The 20,913-nt window shown below is 48.6% G+C and overlaps 3 protein-coding genes across 5 annotated transcripts in view; 1 reads left to right on the forward strand and 2 right to left on the reverse strand.

The window, feature by feature from the left end:
* Positions 1-2,685, reverse strand: part of Kremen1 (kringle containing transmembrane protein 1) — a 70,223-nt gene extending 67,538 nt beyond the window's left edge. For both annotated transcript variants that reach the window (XM_026413330.2, XM_026413329.2), the window contains exon 1: positions 2,589-2,685. In XM_026413330.2, the coding sequence (XP_026269115.2) occupies positions 2,589-2,685 (97 nt within the window). The remainder of the gene's footprint in view (positions 1-2,588) is intronic.
* C3H22orf31 (chromosome 3 C22orf31 homolog) lies at positions 2,684-13,277 on the forward strand. Its single transcript, XM_026413328.2, is given in 5 exon segments — positions 2,684-3,018; positions 3,755-4,004; positions 11,431-11,883; positions 12,841-13,216; positions 13,219-13,277. Coding segments are annotated over 5 exon segments (1,473 nt in total).
* A 3,890-nt stretch (positions 13,278-17,167) lies between these two features.
* The window catches only part of Znrf3 (zinc and ring finger 3), a 145,799-nt gene continuing 142,053 nt past the window's right edge, over positions 17,168-20,913 (reverse strand). Inside the window, exons 8-9 of one of the 2 annotated variants that reach the window (XM_077796812.1) lie at positions 18,810-20,458; positions 17,168-17,477 (exon numbers count right to left, since the gene is read on the reverse strand). In XM_077796812.1, the coding sequence (XP_077652938.1) occupies positions 17,337-17,477; positions 18,810-20,458 (1,790 nt within the window). In that variant the 3' untranslated portion in view covers positions 17,168-17,336. Of the gene's footprint in view, positions 17,478-18,697; positions 20,459-20,913 lie in introns of both variants that reach the window. The other variant, XM_077796811.1, reaches the window with a different exon arrangement.

The following is a 20,913-nucleotide window of genomic DNA, read 5'->3' on the forward strand; positions in this document are numbered from 1 at the left end:
ACTTATCACTCTCCATTAAATGTCAGTAAATTCCCAAGGGGAGCCCAGTACAAGAAGCCAATTGGTCCCCTGGTCTTGGCTGCCTTCCTCTTTTAGAGGACAGTCTAGATCCTACCATTAACCTCTAGTGTACTTCTTATAAGTGTGAAGGAAGAAAGAGAATCTCAAAGGAAGAATGGAGAGAAGGGAGATCATTTGGGGTTGCCTACACACTGTAATTAGAAGTAGCATTGATGGGGAATGAGCTAACTGTTTTTATAAAGTCAGCATTCAAAAATGCAAACCACCAGTAATTTAAATATTACAAAATTGTGCAGAATATAACTATTGGAATAATTTTTTCCATCCACAAAATTTTAGAGAAAATTACAGTATCACAAAATATGAAATGGCAGTCTTGGCATATCCTCAGTGTAAAACGTGTTTTTTATTGGAAAGGATTTAAAAAACTAGTGGGTAGGCTTTTGACGGGATGTGATGCTGAAGACTATGTGGTATATCTCTAAAACTGCTTCTGGAACTGGAGAGGAAAGGTCACAAAAGCACTCATGAATCAGAATGGTAAGAAACCAAGATGGTGAGATTCCGAATTGAAAACCTGGGCCTCTTATCACAACTTGTTTCACAATGGCATTTACTTGCCTTTACCCCAGACTCCTAATAAAAGCATAACAGGATTGGGGGTTTAAACTATGTAAGAGTTGCTTCATTTGACCTAGCAAAGCAAAGGTACCCAGGGAGATTCACCTTGCAACAAGCATAAGAGAATTGGCTCACTTTACACTTTCCAGAGCCATTATTCTGCCCTTTCCAGAAGAGGAACCAGTCTATTTCCACCCATACCTCTCTTTCTCTCTCTCTCTCTCTCTCTCTAGAGGACATTAATCCTGAACACACAGATGGCAAAGTGGAGCTAAGGGGTTACTAGGTTACAGTTATGTTGACATATCCTGGCTCTCAGAATGTCCCTCCCTCACTTCTCACATAAAGCAAACACTAGAAGTGATCAGATTGTTGAAGTCCCATAGAAAGCAGCAATCTCTCTGAAACCACTTACTGAGCCTCAGGTTTACAGCTCTGAGACCCTTGTACTGATCTAAAGACAAACTTTGCCTTTTACAGGATTCATAAGACAGGAAGCTCACAAGCATTCCCAGGGTAAATGAGGTGAACTGTGAAGTTCACTTGGTGAACTGTGAAGCATTATAAAAAGTATTATTAAAATGTTTATTGACTGCCATCTGTATGTGGGTGTTACCTACAGTATATCATTTAATCTTCACAATACCCTGCAAGGGAATTATCACCATTCACCCCCTTTACAAATGAGGAATGTAAGGCTCAGAAAACCAAAAGCATGGCCCAAAGTAACTACAGTAAGTGACAACACTAAGTCCTAGATTTTCAGTAATCCAAGTTGAGTAAACAAAGGAATTTGGAGTTATCTTCCACCAGCAAAATATTCTTTTTCAAATATCACAGCTTGAAATTTTGGATGAAGAACCAGAGACCGGTTTCCCTACTCAGGCAGACTGGTAATGAACTCTTCCCTTCCCTTTCACAAATGTCCTATACTCAACACCCAAACAACCTGCAGAGAAACATAATCGAGCCAGCCAACATCCTCCTGCCTTCTCAACTTGGAAAGGATTCTGCTACAAGGAAGGGTGTGTATGGAAGCTAAGCAAAGTCCCAGTTTCCGTCCTGATTCAGGCACCCACCTCAGGAAGACCTTGCCTTGGCTTGGGGAGCAGGTAACCTGTTTAAACTATAGGGTTACCCAAGAGTTGGACTCATCATTGCACACCCTTAGGAGAAGCACCCTAGGTTCTTTAGGGAGAAGTTTCCCATCGCTTTGTTTCTTCTTTTCTCTCACTGATCGAAGTCACCTGAGTCCTGGGGAAGTTCAAAGCGGGGCCCCAGGGGTGAAGGAGGCAGGGGACGTCCTGGTTGGGAACAGGGGATACTCCCGGGACCCGGACCTGCCTCTAGCAGGGCAGGTTAGTCAACGCGAAACCAGCTCTCTGAAGTTAGTGTCGCCTAAGCTGGGACAGCTGGGACACGAGCAGAGGAGCTCGGCGCCCGCTCCTCCCGCCTCCGCACCCGCTCCTGCATGGAGAGGCGCCGGGAGACACCGGTGTAGGCTGGAGGGGAGGAAAGGGGGACCAGGGAGCGTCGTAGTGAGGCTCGGGGAGGGGATCCTGGCTCCGGGTAGTGTTCCTAAGGGTCCTGGGGAAGGGATGCAGAGCCTCGAGGAGGGGCAGCCGTCCCGGCCCTGGGACGTCGCCGAGACTTGGGGACTGGATCCCGAGCGCAGGATTAATCGTTGAAGGGATTGGGCAGCGGGTCCCAAGCTGCGAGGCAGAGGAAACGTCTCCTCCGGGGGCGTCACTGAGGAGCCTGGCGAAGGGGTCCGGGAGGCACTGAGGAGGAGAGGACGTCCGGGCCTGGGGGCGTCGCTGAGGAGCCTGGAGAAGTGCTCCCGGGAGGCACCCGCGAGGGAGAGAGTGGGCCCCACAGACCCGCAGGCCCGAGTCGCCCCTCGGGCGGGCTCCACACCGGGCAGATGCCGGGGGTCGCTCACTCACCGGGTCCAGAGCCGAGGCCGGGGCTGGGCGCGGGCCGGGCCGCCAGCGTGAGCGCGGCGGCGGAGAGCAGGGCGAGGCGGGCGGCGGGCGGCGCCATGGGCCGTCAGTGCGGGGCCCCGGGGCGCGGCCCGGGGGAGAGGGGGCAGCGCCGGGAGCCGGGGGCGGCCATGGGAGCCGGACGCGGGGCCCGAGTGTGGCCCCGCCCCGGCCGCCGGCTGCCCCGCCCCGGCCCGCCCTCCCCAGCGCCGCCACCGCCCCGGCCGCCCGGGGCCCGCCTGGCTCCGCGGCGAGGCCCGAGGGGCGGAGCTGACGGCGCACGCACGTCCCGCCCCGCGCCTGCCACTCACGTTCTGGGCCAAGCCCACCTCCCCTCACCTGGACCCGCCCCACCGTGCAACCTGTTTGACCGACCAAGGGGTGGGGCCGGGAGGTGAGGGGCGGGGTCAGGGCCCCGCCTCTGAGTCCCCTAGCGGACGTTTGACCCGGCTGAAGCGGGTCGGGCGCTCTGTGATCCCTGCTCCACCCTCACTCGGGTCGTGACCCACGCGGGATCAACCACAGCGGTAATAATCAGAACGGCAGTTTGCAAACCTCTTTCTCCTGCCTGGCTTATCGTAGTGGTTAATAAAAGGGTGCTTTGGAGTTAGCCTGTGATGTTTGACTCAGTCACCTGTAAGATCTTGGACCGGCGTGAAGGAAATATAACTCTCATCTCAAAATTTCTTTTCTGTTTAATGGGAGTGATGATAAGCAACTACTCCCCAAAGCGATTGTACTAAATGAGATAATGCATGCAAACATTCATGCACGCCCAGTAGGGACTCGGTAAATGTGGAGTTTCTTTCTCCAAGTCAAGTCTAGCTACAAAGGAGGAGGCATCGTGAGCTCTTGTTCAGAATCTATCACGCACTATGTCAATTAGGGCAAGTTTCCTGACCTGAGCCTCTGCCATTTGCAAAATAGAAAGCAAGTAAATCGCCCAAAGCAGAGTCCAAAAGTGGATGGGACCGTGCTGCTTATTTTGCAGACTGAGACACTAGGGCACAGAGGGCTTGTGTTTTTCTTAAACTCTTAGCCCCTGCGTGGCAGGCCCTTTGCCCCCTAAGGTCTTCCCCAGCCGCACCCAGTTCGGTGGTAGGCCTGTTTCCTCCCCCGCACTCCCCCAGGCGAAGGGGATTTTCCTACCGCTCCCTCCTAAAATGCCACGGCGACGCCCCGTGGGACAGGTCCAGGCGGCGCGCCCGGCGCTTTCAAGTCCCTGGTCCCGGACTTGCAAGTGCAGACCTGCGCCCGGCGCGGCGGCGGGAACATTCATTCTCTTGTGCAGACTCGAAGCGCCCAGGGGCTGGGCGGTACCGGCCCCAAGGGATCCCGTACACCGGCCCCTGCTCCGGGTCGCCCACTCCTAGAAACCACGTTCCCCACAACAACCTCGGTCCCACACGCACACACCGCGCTCCCAAGGCTGGACCCCAAAGGCGCAGCTACCTCCCACGAGGCCTCTCAGCCAGTGTCCTTCTCCACCCACACGCTGCGGCAAGAAAAATCTTGTTCAGGTTTTTGTTTTCCCTGTCATTCCTAGTTCAAGAATCCTCTGGGCTCCTTATTGGAGTATGCGAACCCGCCCCACGCCCCAGACACACTCCATCCCAGGGACACATCCTCCACATCCCACCTGTCAGAGGAGAAAATAGGAAGAGGCACGTAAGAGGTAGAAACAAGGTTTATTTGGCCATCCGTGCCTCCTGATGGTACCTTTCGACTGCCCTTTCCCCTGGAGGAAGGCCCCCACTGCTGGGCTGGCACCGGCCCTCATCAGTGACTTGTCTTCCTCTCCTTTGGGTACAACTAGGACCAGCTATATGATTTGCATGGCTCCATGAGAAATTAAAATGCGGGGTCCTTTGTTCTAACTTTGGTGACAGCAGAGCATTAAAGCACGCATAGAGCCCTTCCAAGCATAGAGCCTGTGTTGCGACAACCCATGAAATTGGTCCTGTGTCCAACAGAACTCAGAAAGTGTGCGAGCTCCTGCCCCCTCTGGCTGCTCTAAGAAGCGTCCCTCCAGCCTTCCCCACCCCCATCTTCTCTTTTCCAGTTTAAAAGCCCATCGCAGGTGATGGAAACAGTGCACAAGAGGCTAAAAATACAGCCGAGTGTGTCTAGGTCATGGCACTTAAGGGCTCAAGGTCTTTTGCTCAGTTATGTGGTCCCGGGAGCAGCCCGAGATATTCATTTCAATGCTTCACATGCCTGGGGTGTTTAGCAGCTTTATTTCATGGAAAGAGTGGGGACATTGACTGCAGGCTCTGGGCCACCAGGAGGATGTTGGTGTTGGTTTGTTTGTTTGCCTGTTTAGCTCTGCAGTCAGATCCTTTTCCTCCTCTGAAAGGAGCAGGATTTGCTAAGAACTGGAGACAAACTGGTGGAGTTTGGGTCAGTCTAGTGTCTTTGAAACCCCAGTTGTGGGATGTTTTCTGATGAAAGGACAGTTTTGCTTTGTTTTTGGAACCGAGAATTGAACCACTGAGCCACATCCCCGGCCATTTTTTTTTAATATTTATTTTTTAGTTTTAGGTGGACACAATGTCTTTATTTTTTATTTAATGTGGTGTCGAGGATCGAACCCAGCGCCCCATGCATGCCAGACAAGTGTGCTACTGCTTGAGCCACATCCCCAGCACCCCTAGCCATTTTTTAAAAATATTTTTTTAGTTGTTGATGGACCTTTATTTTAATCATTTATTTATATGCCGTGCTGAGAATCCAAGCCAGTGCCTCACACATGAGTGGCAAGCACTCTACCACAGCCACAGCCCCCCCCAGCCTTTTTTAAATATTTTATTTAAAGACAGGGTCTCACTAAGTTGCTTAGGGCCTCCCTAAGTTGCTGAGGCTGGCTTTGAACTCCTCCTGCTTCAGCCTCCCAAGCCACTGGGGTTACAGGCATGTGCCACCCTGACTGGCTAGGACAGTTGTTTTTACAGAGAGTACTAGTCAGGGGAATCCGGTTATAATGACAACAATACCAAACATATTTTACCAAGCACTGTACGGAGTGTTTATGGTCAAATTGCACAGAATCCCCCAGTAGGTTAATGAGGGAAGGGTCCTTGGCATCCAAACAAAGTTCACATGGTAGTGGGGCTGGGCTTTGAACCTAGGCAGAGAGATCCCAGGTCTCTTTTTTTAAACACTATGGTAAAATGTCTCCCTGTCTCTACAGGAATGTCAACAGAGAGTGCTCCAGGACTGGGATTATGGTGAAACAAGGGAGATACGGACTCAAACTAAAAATTTAAGGAGACATAATAAAAAACACAGTAAAAAACACCTCAGTAGTCATGATAAATATTATTTAATAAATATTTACACATCTAATAAATTAATAAACAGCATTTTAATATAATATTTTTAAAAATACAAATACCAAGAAAATCCACAATGAAGCTGGGCCTGGTGATATATTCCTCTAGATCCACTGTTATGGAGGTTGAGAAGGGAGGATCGCTTGAATTTTGGAATTCAGGGGCTGGGCAGGCCCTGACAACATGCTGAGACCTCATCTCATTTAAAAAAAAAAAATCCTTTGGATGTAGTGGCATAACCTGTAATTCTAGCAGCTCCGGAGGCTGAGACAGGAGGATCACAAGTTCCAAATTAGCTTGGGCGACTTAGTAAGACCCTGTCTCAAAAAAGAAAGAAAGAAGTATGGGGGTGTGGCTCAGTGGTAGAGCACCCTTGGATTCCGTCCTCATTACGGGGGGGGGGGGGGGGGATATCCAAGATGAGCAGAACGATAACATTTTTAACATCTCCTTCCTTTTCTTCCCTTCCCTTTTCCTTCCTCTCCTCCTTCCTTCCTTCTTTCCCTCTTTCCTACCAGAGCTGGGGATGGAACGGCCCTCCCCTCACACAACCTAGGCAAGCACTCCACCACTGAACTACATTCCAAACCAATGTCAATACTTTCAATAAAGATAGGATCCATGGTCCCGATTTTCCTCTGGACTCTGGTTTGACTCAGCACAGAATACTTACTGATCCTTTGTCCCAGGTTTGGCTCAGGCATCTAGTGATGGAAAATTCCAGAGAAGCAGTCATTTTTTTTTTCTTGTTGTTGTTCTGATGGAGATGAGGGAAGAGAAAGAATCTGGACTTAAACACAGTGACCCAGAGCTATCTGTGGAGCTTCCAGGTGAGTATGTTTGGGTTGGAAATGAAGAAATAGGACTCATCTACATCCTGGATCAGACAGGACCCGATCATCTCACATCCTTGGCCCACGATTGGTGCCTGTTCAGCACATGTGGTCTAAATCATTGGTCCTCGAGTTTGCATCATAGTTCAGGAATCTTTTCAAAATCTCTCTCCAAAGTTTTTCTCTCCTTTGCATCACAGACCTCAGATATACTCCCACATGGGTGTGGAAGTTTGCTTCTGGAGTGTTAATAAAAATATCTTCTGAGGAAAAGAGAAATTTGTGTGTGTGGGGGGAGGGCCATAAAGGGGAAAGACAAAAATTAATAAATGGAATCAATTTCTTCTTGATTAGCTGAGTCTCCAGAAACAGAATAAAAGCTAAGGGAAACTGAAGGAAGGAAAGAAAGAAGAAAGATTATAGGAGCTAAAAATATTATGAGAAAAGTTTGGCTAAGCATCAAAGACAGGCAGATGTGTTTCCCAATAGAAGCTCTGGTTTAGATATGTCAGGAACACAGCTCCAAAGGATGGGTGGAAAATAAGGTTATTTAGACTAAGCTCAACAGAATAAAATTTTAAAAGATTTAGAGGAGCATCAGATGGAGGAACAAGCCTTTCAGCAATATGGAAGCTCTGCCGCCTCAACCCCAAATTCTCTGGATCAAGTGTTGGCACTGAGGATGGAAATTTGCGCCACAGTTTTCAGGACCTTGGACCAAATAGTCTTTCCAGCCTGACTTTATAATTCTAAAGGGAACAATCTCTGTTAAAGCCTAGCTACTTTCCTTATCATATCCTCGGCTGCCTGCTTCCCTATCCATTTAATAAAACATGGACTGTTCTGGAAAACTTCTACAACCAGGCAGGGAATGTAGCTCCCATGCATACACCACTTCTGTGAGGTCAATCAAGTCCAATTCTAGTAGGATTTCATATTTGGTGAAGATGGATCATGAAGAAAGAGTTGCTATGATAGCCAAGCCAGGTCAAAACATTTCCTACATTCAATGGGCTTTTTGCTTGGCTTCATAAGCCCCATAGATGTATATAAATGACCAGATGTGAAGATCGTATCTAGCTAGGGGCTAGAGAGTGTTAAATGAGCATATGGGCCACAGTATAAATATAATTATAAGAAAATTATTTATTTATTCTCTGTAGATGTGTTTTCCAATTTAATCTCCACCACCCCAAAGACAGAAAATGCAGTGATTTTTTTTTTCTTTTGCATCCTAGGGCAAGGACATTATTTATTGGGTACTGTCTAGGCACCGGAAGTCATGCCAAGTGCTTCCCATGGATCGTTCCACTCTGTTCTCACAGTAATTCTTGGGTAGGCACTATTACTATCCTCATTTCACAGAGAAGTACATGAAGGTTTAAAGATGTGGATTTACTTGCCTGTTGAAAATGGATCTGGGATGCCAGTTTGGGCAGAGAAGGGCTCATGACAAGAATAGGACTAAAACTGGGCCCAGGGGTGCGCTGACCAGAGGACACACCTCATGGCAGTGACTGGTTCAGAGGAAGGGCGGTGTAGAATTTGGTTGAGTTCAGTCTTTTTTGGTTACTAGTTATGGGACCTGGGGCATGGCCCTTTTTTTTTTTTTTTTTTTTGTGGTTGGAGGTAGAACTCAGGGGCACTCAGCCACTGAGCCTCATCCCCAGCTCTATTTTGTATTTCATTTAGAGACAGGATCTCACTGAGTTGCTTTAGGGTCTTGCTAAGTTGCTGAGGCTGGCTTTGAGCTCGTGATCCTTCTGCCTCTGCCTCCTGAGCCGCTGGGATGACAGGCGTGTGTGCCACCACACCCGGTTGGGGCATGGCTCTTGCTTCTTTTTTTTTTTCCTGGTGATGCTGGGGATTGAACCCAGGGGCTTTTATATGCAAGGCAAGCACTCTACCAACTGAGCTATATCCCCAGCCCTAGGGCATGGCTCTTGAGTAACTCAATTTCTTTGACTGTAATGTAGGGATGGCAAGAGGACCCATGCTCATGGTACTCTGGTGGCATTTCATGACTTGAAACACTCCTGGAACAGCACTTTGCCTTCAGTAAATGTTCAATTGATAACAAATTTTGTCAACATAGGAGAAATAGAACCCAGGTTGGTTATAAGGAAGGTGAAGGCTTCCTGATTGGGTACAGTCAATTGAAGTTACACTGAATAGACAGAAGGAGGGACTTACCAGATTTGAAGACACTGTGTCTGAAGCCACCTAGGTGAACAGCTCTGTGTAAAAAGAAGGAAGTTCAAAGTGCTGCGAGTCAGAGCTGTGTCCCTTGGTCATTGAGTAAGAGACCTAGGAAAGTAAATATGACCGACCAAGGAGTCGTGGGAAGGAGGAGGAGGTTCGGAAAAGCCAGATTCAAGACAGGAGAGAAGAGAAATAGAAAAGCTCTTCCAATTGTGCCTTTTTGGCTCCATGTTTGCCTTCTGTCCCTGCTGGGCACAACTGAATGCAGATGGTCATTTTCAGGAGACCCAAGAGCCTGGTGCCACCTCTTCAAGATTCCCCGGCTTTGAAAGGATGCTTGCCTGCCCAGTCTTCAGACATTCGCAAACCCTTCCCAAAGACAAACCCTTTCCAACGCCCTGCTCTAAAACTGACCCACCTCTTGGGAGGTGAGGCCAGGGCTCGCCACTGAATGGGCACCATTGTCCTCCCAAGTGTCTGTGGGTCCAGATGCTGTCGGCCTGGAGGTGGCTCCACCGCAGCCTACGGTGCGGTCTGCCTGTAAGGCTTTGATTCCCTCCAGGGACAACACTTCAAAAATTCAAACAGGCAACACATGCAATTCCAGGAGTCCCTGCCAGGCTCATACTCTGTTTTTCCATCATTTCACTCTCCTCCCCTTCGGGAGGGAGCCTCCTTTGGCATTTTGCGTATGAAAAATGAAAACCACCAACAGGGCCAACACCTGATAAGGAGCAAGGCATTGCCTAAGAGTTCCCAGGAAGAGGCGTCTTTGTTCTCCTTTCAAGCCCTTGACACTGCTAACAGCTCTAATTACTGCATTTGCCATGGGATGTAAAATAATACCACATTCCAGAAACCCTGTAGTCTCCGTGGGAGAGACACACAGGGAGAGGTGCCCAGGGCTGCAGGAACGTGTTCTCTCATTTCTGGTCCCTAATGTTGGCAGCTATTCTGAGAACTTAACAGTACCTTCTTTATGTGCATGGAGAAGGGCACTTTTGCACGTGTAAGGGTACATCCTCTCACTACCCATATCCACCAATCTGGTCTGCGTAGTTGACAACGCTTCATGCAGATCATGCTTCTGGAGAATGTAGGCTCTCCACCCAGGCCATTCTGGGGGGGAAATGAGGACTTCAGAAGTTCCTGAGGCTACGAGCAACAACAAAATGGAACTCCTTCCAATATAATTTAACTATAAAACCTGATGATGTAACACCCACCCACACCCACATCACAAACCAAAGTGACATCACAAATACTAAAGATAATGGCTCCAAACTGCCTACATCTAAGCCCAAGTCTAAACAGCAATTTGCCCCCACATGGCTGAGGCAGAGAAAGACAGGTGACTAGAAATATTCAAATAAAACAAAACAAAAAACAAAAGAGAAAAAAAAGAAAAAGAAAATACATGTTTCTTCCCCCTACTAAGCTAGCTAAAATAAAATTTAAGGCAACCGAAATATGGTAAGGTGATATTATTTATTAATTTATATTATTTTGGGGGTATTGGGGAATTGAACCCTGAGGTGCTCTACCGCTGAGCTACACCTCCAGTCCTTTTTATTTTTATTATTATTATTTTTTATTTTGAGGCAGGGTCTTGCTAAGTTGCCCAGGCTGGCCTTGAACTTTTGATCCTCCTCCTTCAGCAACCTGAGTCACTAGGATCATAGGCGTGCCCCACGGCACCCAGCTGATTTTATTTTCTTATAGATGACATTTCTTAGAAAGTCAGGGCTCTTGAAGAATGTGATTCTGACCTATCCAAATTGTTTTCTTGTTCTTGCCCAGTCCCCGGAAATGGAGGCAAGTATGAATTACACGGGCTTTTGCCTCTATGGATCCTAGAGTTTATTTTCCTCTTGAGCAGCTTTTCTTGGCTCATGGGAGCCTGGTTAAAAGGTGTCTTGGGGTTTGGCAGGACTCACCTGCTGTCAATTCTGTGTTGCGGTGTGGTTGTGAAGTGACTGCAGCTCCCATAGGTGTCCTGAGTCATTCCCTCCCATCCCAGTCCCTGAGTGATTCCCTCCCATCCCTTTCCTGCGTGGATTCCTTTCTTTCCAGCAGGACTAAAATCGTCTTCTTTTATAGTAAACCCTCCCCGACCCCCCAACCCCCAACTTTCTGCCCAGCATGCTATGTTCTTTAAGAGTCGTGACCTTGTAAAGTTCCTATCTCTACCCTACTTGGAAGAAGAAGAAGAAAAGAAGAAGAAGGAGAAGAAGGAGAAGAAGAAGAAGGAGAAAAAGAAGGAGATGATTATTTCAGTGAGCAGGAGAGAGCCATATAACAAAATTTCTAAGATTCATGTGGAAGAAACGGTCCATAGAATGATGTTAATACTTAGCCTTCAAAGTATAAATCTAGTCTCTGATTGAGAATTAGTCTTCTTTTTGTTTTATTCCTTCTCACCCCCCCTTATAACTCTAGCACCCAATCAATGTGAGACGTGACCCCAGCATCCCCACCTATGGACTCCGACGGTCCATCTTACTGAACACCAGGCTTCAGGATTGCTATGTGGTTTCACCAGCCCTCACCAACATCTGGACTGCCAGAGCATGTGCAAGGCAGAACATCAAGACCCCAGCACCAGGTACCACCTCTTGCTGGGAAGTGGTAAAGAACCCAATAATTGCCAGTTCGTTTTCTCTGGCTAAGCTTGTGCTCCGGAGGCAATTGAAGGATAAATGCTGTCCGGTACCTTCCAAGTTTGGAGAAGCGAAGCCACTGAAGAGATTAAAGCCCAGGAACAATTCAACAATGAAAGCCACGCAGCAGGCCAGGATAAGAAACTCCATCAGATCCAAGAATAAGCGGCCAGCAGGGCAGCTGCTGGGCTCACCTGGACGAGGACAGAGTCCTGCAGGAAGCATCGTCGAGGTAGACAATGGCCAGGAGTGGAGAAAGTGGGATGGGTGGGAAGAGGGAAATTCTAAAGTTGAAGACAGGATTGGGGAGGGAGGGTGCCCCGTGACAGAGTGGACAGAGAACTAGATCTAGGGTCATAGTATGTATTATTATTTTATTTTTTGTGGTGCTGGGGAGTGAACGCAGGGCCTTGTGCATGTGAGGCAAGCACTCTGCCAACTGAGCTGTACCCCCAGCCCAGTATATATTATTTGTATTCCACATCACTCCACAGAAAGATGAAGGGACCTTCATAAACACAGACAAAAGGAACTTGGAGGTGAAGGGAAAATAAGGGTGAGAAAGGCCAGGATCATGCAAGCTTAGGCACATGTATGTGCGAGGTGAGCTGTGAGCTTCCATATGGAGAACCTGGCAGCTAGAGGCTGATGGGAGCCAGCTCGGTCAATCCTTGGTGGCCAGTGGAGCTCAGAGCATGTCTTGGAGCTCAACTGTCAGGGTTCATATCCTAACTCTGACCATAATTGGGGATAACCTTGGGCTTAACCTCTTTTGTGTCTTGATTTTGTCATATAAAATGAGGGATAATGGCCTCTCCCTTACAGGGCTTCATGAAGATTAAATGAGTTAATACATGCAAAAGGCTTTTGAATAGCGCCTGGCACAGAGTAAATAATTAGGATCCTGCATAGCGTTCAATAGATGACAGCTGTGGTTATTAACCCTCCAACTGTGTGGCCTTGGGTAAACCAGTTCCAATTTCTCTGCCTTTAAAGCTGTCTCCTGCTGACCTTCCAGGGCTCCGGGGAACACATGCAGTGGTATATAAAGGGGTTCAGTAAGCTAGAACATGCTGGACAAATGTTGGTTGTTGCTGTAACCAAGACTCTGAGACATAAATCCCAGATAATTATTCTGAGCTCCCTTCTCAAGTTTTAGCTTTGACTTCTCTGCTTTCTTCCTGGCTAGAGCAAAGAAAGTTCAAAGGAGAAAAAAGTAACAGTCCGCCAAGATCTTGAAGATAGATATGTGGAACGCGTGGCCGCCACCCAAGCACTATCCTGGGACAGAGGGACCGCAGCCTGGAAGGGCCGAGCATTGCCTCCTGAAACCCCAATGAGACAGCAGGTGCTGGGGGACTCGCTAACAATCCATGGTCTCCCCACAGAGTGTTACCGGGCTCTGTACCATGCTGTGGTGGAGCCGATGCTGTGGAATCCTTCAGGAACCCCCAAGAGATATAGCTTGGAGCTGGGCAAGGCCATTAAACAAAAACTTTGGGAAGCTCTGTGCAGTCAGGCCACCACCCTTGAAGGTGCTCAGAAGGACCCACTGTCTGGTAGGAAGTGGCTGGTGTCCATGAGCCTATGCCCAAGAAATGGCCCAAGTTAAAGAGTGAAAAATAAAAATAGGAACTCATGGGAATAGGATATTCTCTGCTAGATGTCTGAAAAATAAACACTACTTTGCACCTTCTACATAATCTCAAAGAGTGCTTTACAAATTAGTGACTGTGAAACAAGACAAACAATCCCCTCTACACTCATGGGTAGGTAATTTATTTGTGTATGTTGTTCACTTAGTTACCCGGCTGGGATACAGGTGTGACACCCTGCATCCAGCACATGGTTATTTAATTTTGAGGGCTAGTGTTTGGAGGTTTTTTTGTACATAGGAAAAGCCCTGCATAGGAAGCCAATGGCTGAGGTCCCAAATTTTTAAAAAGTGGACTGTTAAGCTCTTTGTCTCCCTCCACACATCCTGAGCAGAAAGCCTACCACCACCTCAAGGAAATAAACCCACAGTCAGTCCCTAGCAGATGACCGTTTGTGACATTGCAGAAATGCCCTGTAACCTGGACTCCATGTTAACAGGAGAGGAAATCACATGGATGCTTCCACCGGCAAGCTGATGCAAAGCTCATGCAAAGCTCTTTGTAGGTTCTGAAGACCTTAGCCAAACAGCAACGACAACATATAAGACACATACTTGATAAAATTGTATTTTTTTTTACAGTCATTTGTACAATTTGTTACAAAACCATAGACAACTATGACTTGTTTTAAATCATTTTTGGTCTGCAAATATGTAAAATCTGTGTGCAATTATCATGTATTTACAGGGCCTTGTGTTAGTCATTTTCAATGATTATTCCAACAATGTCACACTCTCATCATAAGACATGGCTTAAGATAAATATATTAGTAAATAAATATTCTGAGAACATATTTCCATAAATGAAATGTGCTGCTATACATATACAGAATATACATAAGTTGTTTTCTAGCTTTTAAAACATTTTTTAAAAAAAATGGTAATGTTGGAAAAAGAGCCCTTAGACCATTTTATTACAAAATCTTTACAGCAAAGTTTTTACAAAATATCTTTTAAGTGCTATGGGAGAAATTAAAACAAAACTTTTTAAAATAGTGCCTTGTTAGACCAACACAATAGAATTTATATATAAAGAATAGAAAAAGGCAGTTCTGTTTAAAAGACAATGCTCTTGATTAGTAATTCATTTTTAGACCTCATTAAAAAAGCATTAGCCCTGCCTGAATGTGAAGGAGGGACAAGGAGCACATAGGGAAGATCTGAGCAGTAAAACAGGGTGAACTTAGGAAAATGGTGGGGGCCTCGGGTGGGGGAGGGGCTGAGTTAAACTAGCTTACTGGACCTGTGTCCACAAAGAGGTACCTCATTGGTCAGAACATCCAAACATCCATTTTCAGCTGGTTCTAGAACTCTTCAGTTTATATGGCTGTCCTACACCCAGGGCCGGGCCATAAGACCACACTCACTCCCTGACTCGGGGGATGTGGGGTTCTCAGTGTAAAGTGGGATGCTCCGTTTCCGTGGTTAAACCACCACCATGCCACTGAGAGTCCACGGAAAAAGGTACCTGTCACGATTACTGGAGTCTTAGAGCTTCAAAGAAGACATTTCTTTTGATTTAATGGTGACACAGATAGTTGTTAATTTATTCTGGTGACCTCCCTGTCTGGTGAGCCAATACAAATTCAAAAGATGGTGGTTGACATTTTAAGTTTTTAAATTTTCATTTTTGCTTCTACTACAACAATTAAATATCCTTCTTTTGTCATCTGCAGCTATCACTCTTTCAAAACGAAATTGGATGCACATAACAAATCCAGTGGCAGCCAGATTCTGTATTCCATCTATTTAATGCTTAAGGCTTTTGAGGAGTGGTTTCTAGCCAGGACTAAAGAAAGCTGCTTTGGGGGTATGGTTTCAGACAAGGAAGATAATATGCTTCAAAGGCATTAAAAACAAGAAAGCAAAACCACAAACAACAAAAATCTCAACAATGAGAAGCTGCTTTCTGCAGTTCATGTTAAAAGCCATACACCCCCCTTCCCTAAACCATGTAATGCAAGCTGTTGTCCTGAGCAGCTGCTACTCCTGGCCCCAGAAATAAAGGCAGCCCTGATCTCATGTCAACAGCTTAGGCGCTTCTCACACTCTCGCCAACAGGTGTGCTGGGACAGCTTGCGGGGAGCCACCCCCAAGGGACCATACCCCAGAGGCTGGAGGACAAATCTCTCCACAGTGAGTTCCTAAATGGCAAATGGCTCCACCCTTTGATGCTGGGATCAGTGTCAAATCCTAGCTAGAAATAAGTACATTTCCTGATCATAGACTGGGGTTTTAAAGAAAAAAGGATTATATAAAGATATCTCATTGAAAACGTTCCAGTCTGTACTCTGGGTTGACTTCCTGTGAGCCGACTGAGTGGTAATAAGGGTTTCCTTGCAACCTAGGGTGGTCCCTATTTCCCCTACAGGAGGCCAGAGCTCAAGGTTCCTATGCTGCAATGAACATTTAGACCAAACAGATAAAACTTTAAATGGCAACAAGTATCTGCTAAATGAATAAAAGTGACCAGAAATTACTTCACATGAAGGCTAATGTGATTAGTTGCTTTTTTTTTTTTTTAAAGGACAACAAGGACTACATTGGACAAAAAGGATGACAATCCCTGATCTGAAGTAGTTTTAAATATTCTCTCCCTTTTAAAAATGAAACATCTTAAAAAAAAAAAAAAGAAAAAGAAACAAGTTTGGGTTCTTAAAACTCTCCCTCCCCCTTTTAAAAAAACAAACAAAAGGCTGGAAAAATATACAAAACCCTACCCTTTGGGGTCTAAACTATCTGATAGTCTCTCTGTCTCATGGAGAATCAATACATAATAGTGCATTAGGTAGACAGGGTAGTAGACATTTACAGGCGAGATGAGCAATTTCAGCCACTAGGCAGAGGGCTGAAAAACCCTGAAGCAGTGCTTCCGTGGGGGGAAATGGAATAGGAAAAGCATCATTCGAATGGAGCTCAGTGCACACCCTGAGGGGTCTGAGAACTTGCCCCCAGGAAGGCAGTCCAAGGAAGCAGCAGTCAAGGGGCATGGGCGCCCTCACAAACGTGCAAGTGCACAGGCTTGCTCCAGCGTGCCCATCCCTTCTCCAAAGGGTAGTGTGCTGCTGGGAGAGCGCAGAGCACTCCTCCCAGCCCCATAGGACACCAAGGCCACAAAACTACATTCCTCCTGGGTGTCTGCCCCATACACCCTGCTGAACCACTTCTGCAGCCAGTGGCAGGAAGCACAAAATATTTTTCCAAAGGATTCCAAAGTCAGGATCACAGAAGGGAGAGCTTCCTCTTCCCTGCCCCAGGGCTGAGAGTTCGTGTACAAGACTACATGAACACTGCCCTTATTATAATCTGGACCTCTGTCAAGACCAGGACCAGGAACTTTTTGCTTGGGATAATGACCCAAAGGGACCGACTGAGGATACTGGGCAGAATTGTCCCTTTCACCCTGGGGCTTCTATAGCAATGGCTCGACTCAGCTCTCCAGTGCTGCTGAACTCCTGGCCATTTCCATCCTCTGCCTACAGGTGTGGGCTGGGGAGGCGTGGCTTCGGAGAGGACCTGACATTTTTTATGTTCAGATTTGCCACAAGAAAGAAAGGCAGCTTTGCATTGTTCCTCAGAGTTTGTACCCATATCAACTAGCTTTACTTCAAGTTTCTGGTTCATTTTCTAAGGCAGGTGTAGCCCTGAGCTTTTCAAAGGCCTGAGCTCCCTCAGGGGAGACAACAGTATCTACACATGATGTGGTTCATTTAATGCAGCAGTGATTTTTTTTCTTTTTCAGCAAAAGTTGGCAGCTAGGGTTCTTTAAAATATATATTTAAATAACTTTTTACATTTACATATAATATTAAAAAAAAAACAGAGAACTCAATCCCACACACCTTGGAACCCCAAGCACACACTCTACAAAACAAAAAATAACATGTTATCAAAAGACACAAAGGATTCAGAATTTTGTCTGTTGGTTTGCTAATGAGGGTGGGGGGGCAGTGGGGGAGTTGCCACAGGTGGCTCACATTTTGGGTTGAGAAAGAGGGCTCTCTTTATTACCACTTTTGTGTTTGTCAAAGCTAAAAAAAAATTTGTTTCTTGTTTTTGTTTTGAAGGAAGTCAGAGTTTGGAGTCTCCATAAATTTCCCAATTTCCAGATAAGAGTTCCTTCTGAGCTCAGGCTCCTGGGCTGCTGCTGTCTGGTGGGTGAGATCCCAGTCCTAGGAGAGAGAAGGAGAACACTCATTAAGGGAGGGAGGTGGCACTGCAGGCTTTGGAACATGCATAGGGAACAGGAGAGGGACCCCAGGTACCCTGTCCTTTGTGATGGGCAGGCTCTTAGGAAGTGACAGTTCTGTCACACCGACTGTGTGCATGGTAACCACTGAAGCACAGCTCCTTTTCTGAGAGGAGCTCAGTGTATGCTAAGACCACCCCCCCACCCCACCCCCGCCGCATGTTTTCCTCATCCCAGAGCCTTCTGGAAGCCCTTAGATAGCATGAAAACACAATGTACAAAGTGATGTTAACTGATTGCTGGGTGTAGGCCCTGGGAAGAACAGGGAGGAAGAGCACCTCACAAGCTTGCAGACCTTCCCACAAAGTAACCTTGGCTTGAGATGACTTAGGAAGTAAGCAGATGGTTCAAGAGTGACCCAGAAGGGGCTGGAGGGTCACCGGGCTGAGATCTGAAGAGGTCTGGAGGCAGAAATGAGCTTGGCTGGGACAGGCCACAGCGGGGTAGAGCAGAGAGCAAGGAGAATAGAACAGACAATGGTGGATGGGTCAGCAGGAGCCAAATCACAGACAACTGGGGGAGCAGTTTACATTTTTAAGATTCTAAAGGTAATGGCAAGTCACTAAAGGTCTTTCTAAAGACATCAACTAATGTTTCAAAAAAGAATATTCTGGGGCTGGGGTTATGGCTCAGTGGTAGAGTGCTTGCCTAACATGTGTGAGGCCCTGGGTTGATTCTCAGCACCACATATGAACAAACAAATAAAGGCCCATCAATAACTAATTAAAAAAAAAAAGATATTCTGCCTCCGAAGAGGAATAGAAGGCCAGGCCAGTTATAGAACACCCATCAGAAGGCCACTGCACACTCCGGAGAAAGGAACACAGCTGGACAGAGGGGGCAGCAGTGAGGGATGCAGAGAAGATGCCGAATCCAAGATGCACTCTGGGGTGAATGCTTCTGTGGATGTAACAGGCTGGGATGCTTATGAAGCATTTGGGGGAAGAGAGGACAACATCACAGAAACAGAGGGCTCAGGGGATCTAGAACTCGGGAGGTCGGGTAGACACTGGAATGACGTTTGGAAGTCATCAGGTGCAGGATGTTTAAAGCCAAGGGCTCAGAGGAAGTCCCTCAGAAGAGGATGGAGAAGAGACGCCATGGAAATGCCTGCCCTGGCCTACTGCTGTCTTCTGCTCTCACCTGCAGCCTCAGTGGCTAGGGTGTTGGACCCCTGAGTGTCCTGGTGGGCAACAGGGAGGCCGACCCTGGTGGCACCTGCCTCCTCTGAAGGGCAGCCAGGCTGTAGCAGTACCTCAGCCTGGTGGCATGGAACCCGCTCCTCTTCCCTGGCTGTTGCCAGGCTTCTGTGGGGCCGCTGGGCATCTAGGCCCAGTGTCCCACTCCAGGGGCTGAGGCTGTGGGTCCCTTGGCAGTCTGGGGACAGGCCCAAGTCACAGTCCATGTCCTCCGGAATGATGGGGATGCGCTGGCTCAGGTCCCGGGCCCCTGGGGAGCAGCTGGGTGGGGGCTCCTCGGCGAGTGTGTACTGCACACTCACTGAGTAGTCCTCAGTGTAGCAGCCACTACCCCCGCCACCACTGTGGGCCACCTGCTTCTCTTCATAGAAGCAGCAGGGCAGGCCCTCATATTTCACCCCATCTGTCCTGGGCAAATGGTCTGGGTGGAGGCCATACAGGCCGAGGGAGCCTCTGGTCTGTGGCTCCCCACCCACAGGGCCACAGCCCTCAAGGAGCAGAGCACCCAGGAGCAAGGTGCTGCCACCTCCGGCTGCCCCCGCCCCAGGCCCCGGTGCAGGGGGCTGAGGCTCACAGCAGCAGGCACATGAGGGCCCCTCCCGGCTCCCCTTCCAGGTCCTCCTGAGGTCCAGGGCAGCCCCAGGAGAAGCCTCGAGCCCCACTTCTGAGGTAGAGCTATTGGGCCCCCTGTGCTCCAGCGAGGAGTTGCTGCTGTAGTTCATCTCCAGGCTGCAGGTGGACAGTTGGTCCCCTGAGGGAGAAGCAGGGCCCAGCCACGGTTCTCCCCTCCCAGCACCATAACTGTGTGCTGCCGGAAGCTCCTCGGGCGGCAGGGAGCCCTCAAGGCAAATGGCAGGCCCCCGGCCAGAGTTGCCCGAGGCCCCCGCCTCGCTGGTACGGCAGGGGCTCCGGCTTCGGTAGATGAAGGGGTCATAGTCACTGCTGAGGGAGCTGCGGAAGGTGGAGCAGCTTCCGTACACACCCTGGTTGCTGACCTCAGTGCAGTCCACCACAGAGTCGCTAGAGGAGCAGTGGCACTGGCCAGAGCTGCTGCTGCTGCTGCTGTCACTGCCTGGGCAGTCGGCCAGGTAGCCACTGCACACTGAGCGGTGGCCATGGTAGCAGCTGAAGCTGGAAGTGCTGCCGCTCTCCAGGTGGGAAGGCGGGGCCACATGCACCACAGTGGGGAAGAGCAGGTTGCCGCTGCCGCTGCTGCTCACTGGAAAGGCACGGGACGGGCCCCTGGGCGTGAGGCTGGGCAGAGGCTGGCCCTCCTGCTCTGGGTAGCTGAGGCCCTGGAAGTAGTAGTGTTGGTACATGGTCTCATACTGGGAGAAGCAAGCTGCCTTGGAGAAGCTGCGGCCACTGAACTTGGGCCTGCGGAAGGGGTGGGCTGGGGAGTAGGCCCGGTGCTCCAGACTACAGCGGTGAGTGGCCAGGGCGTGATCCAGGTGCAGGGGTGGGTAGCTGCGGATGTAGGTGGGGGTCTGTGGAGAATAGAGGCTCTGCTCCCCATGCCGGTCCATGGTGAGCAGCGTGACGGGGTTCCCATGGGAGTCCATGCTTGTCCTTGTAGGGTAGGCTGGGATGGCATTGGTCCTGTGCACGCGGCCAGGGTAATGTACTGGCAGGGTCACCCTCTGCTGCCGACTGCGTGCAAGGTTGCTGGTCTCCACACACATGGCACCCGGGTTTCCCTTTTGTTCTGGGGAGAGGTGGAGGAAACAAGGTAAGCAGGGCTGAGCATACTGGTGACAGGGGCTAGAGAAGTTAAAAAAAAAAAAAAAAAAAAAAAGAAACTGAAGCAGCAAGCTGGGCCACGTCCCAGTGCTTATTCTCACCACCCTGCCACATCCTAAGCTATCTCCAAACTCAGCTGTGCTGGCAGGGCCCAGCCTGCCTCCGTGTGGAAGGCAGTTAGTCCCATAAGGGCCTGTGTCTCTCCTCCCCACTGCTCCGTCTGACAAGGGCACCTGTCTACAGAAAGCAATAAGGACTCAGGATAAAAGTGCCTCCTTCCTGCCCCATAAGAGTGATGCAGGAGCAGCGTTGCAAACCTGCCACATTCATTATCTTTTGTGGTCCCTGGGAACACCCCTGTGGTCTGAGCACGGCAGCATCATTACTGTCATCCCACTGAGACTGGGGGCCTCAGGCTGG

This window comes from Urocitellus parryii, chromosome 3 (assembly GCF_045843805.1).
Source record: "Urocitellus parryii isolate mUroPar1 chromosome 3, mUroPar1.hap1, whole genome shotgun sequence".
Lineage (NCBI taxonomy): Eukaryota > Metazoa > Chordata > Mammalia > Rodentia > Sciuridae > Urocitellus > Urocitellus parryii.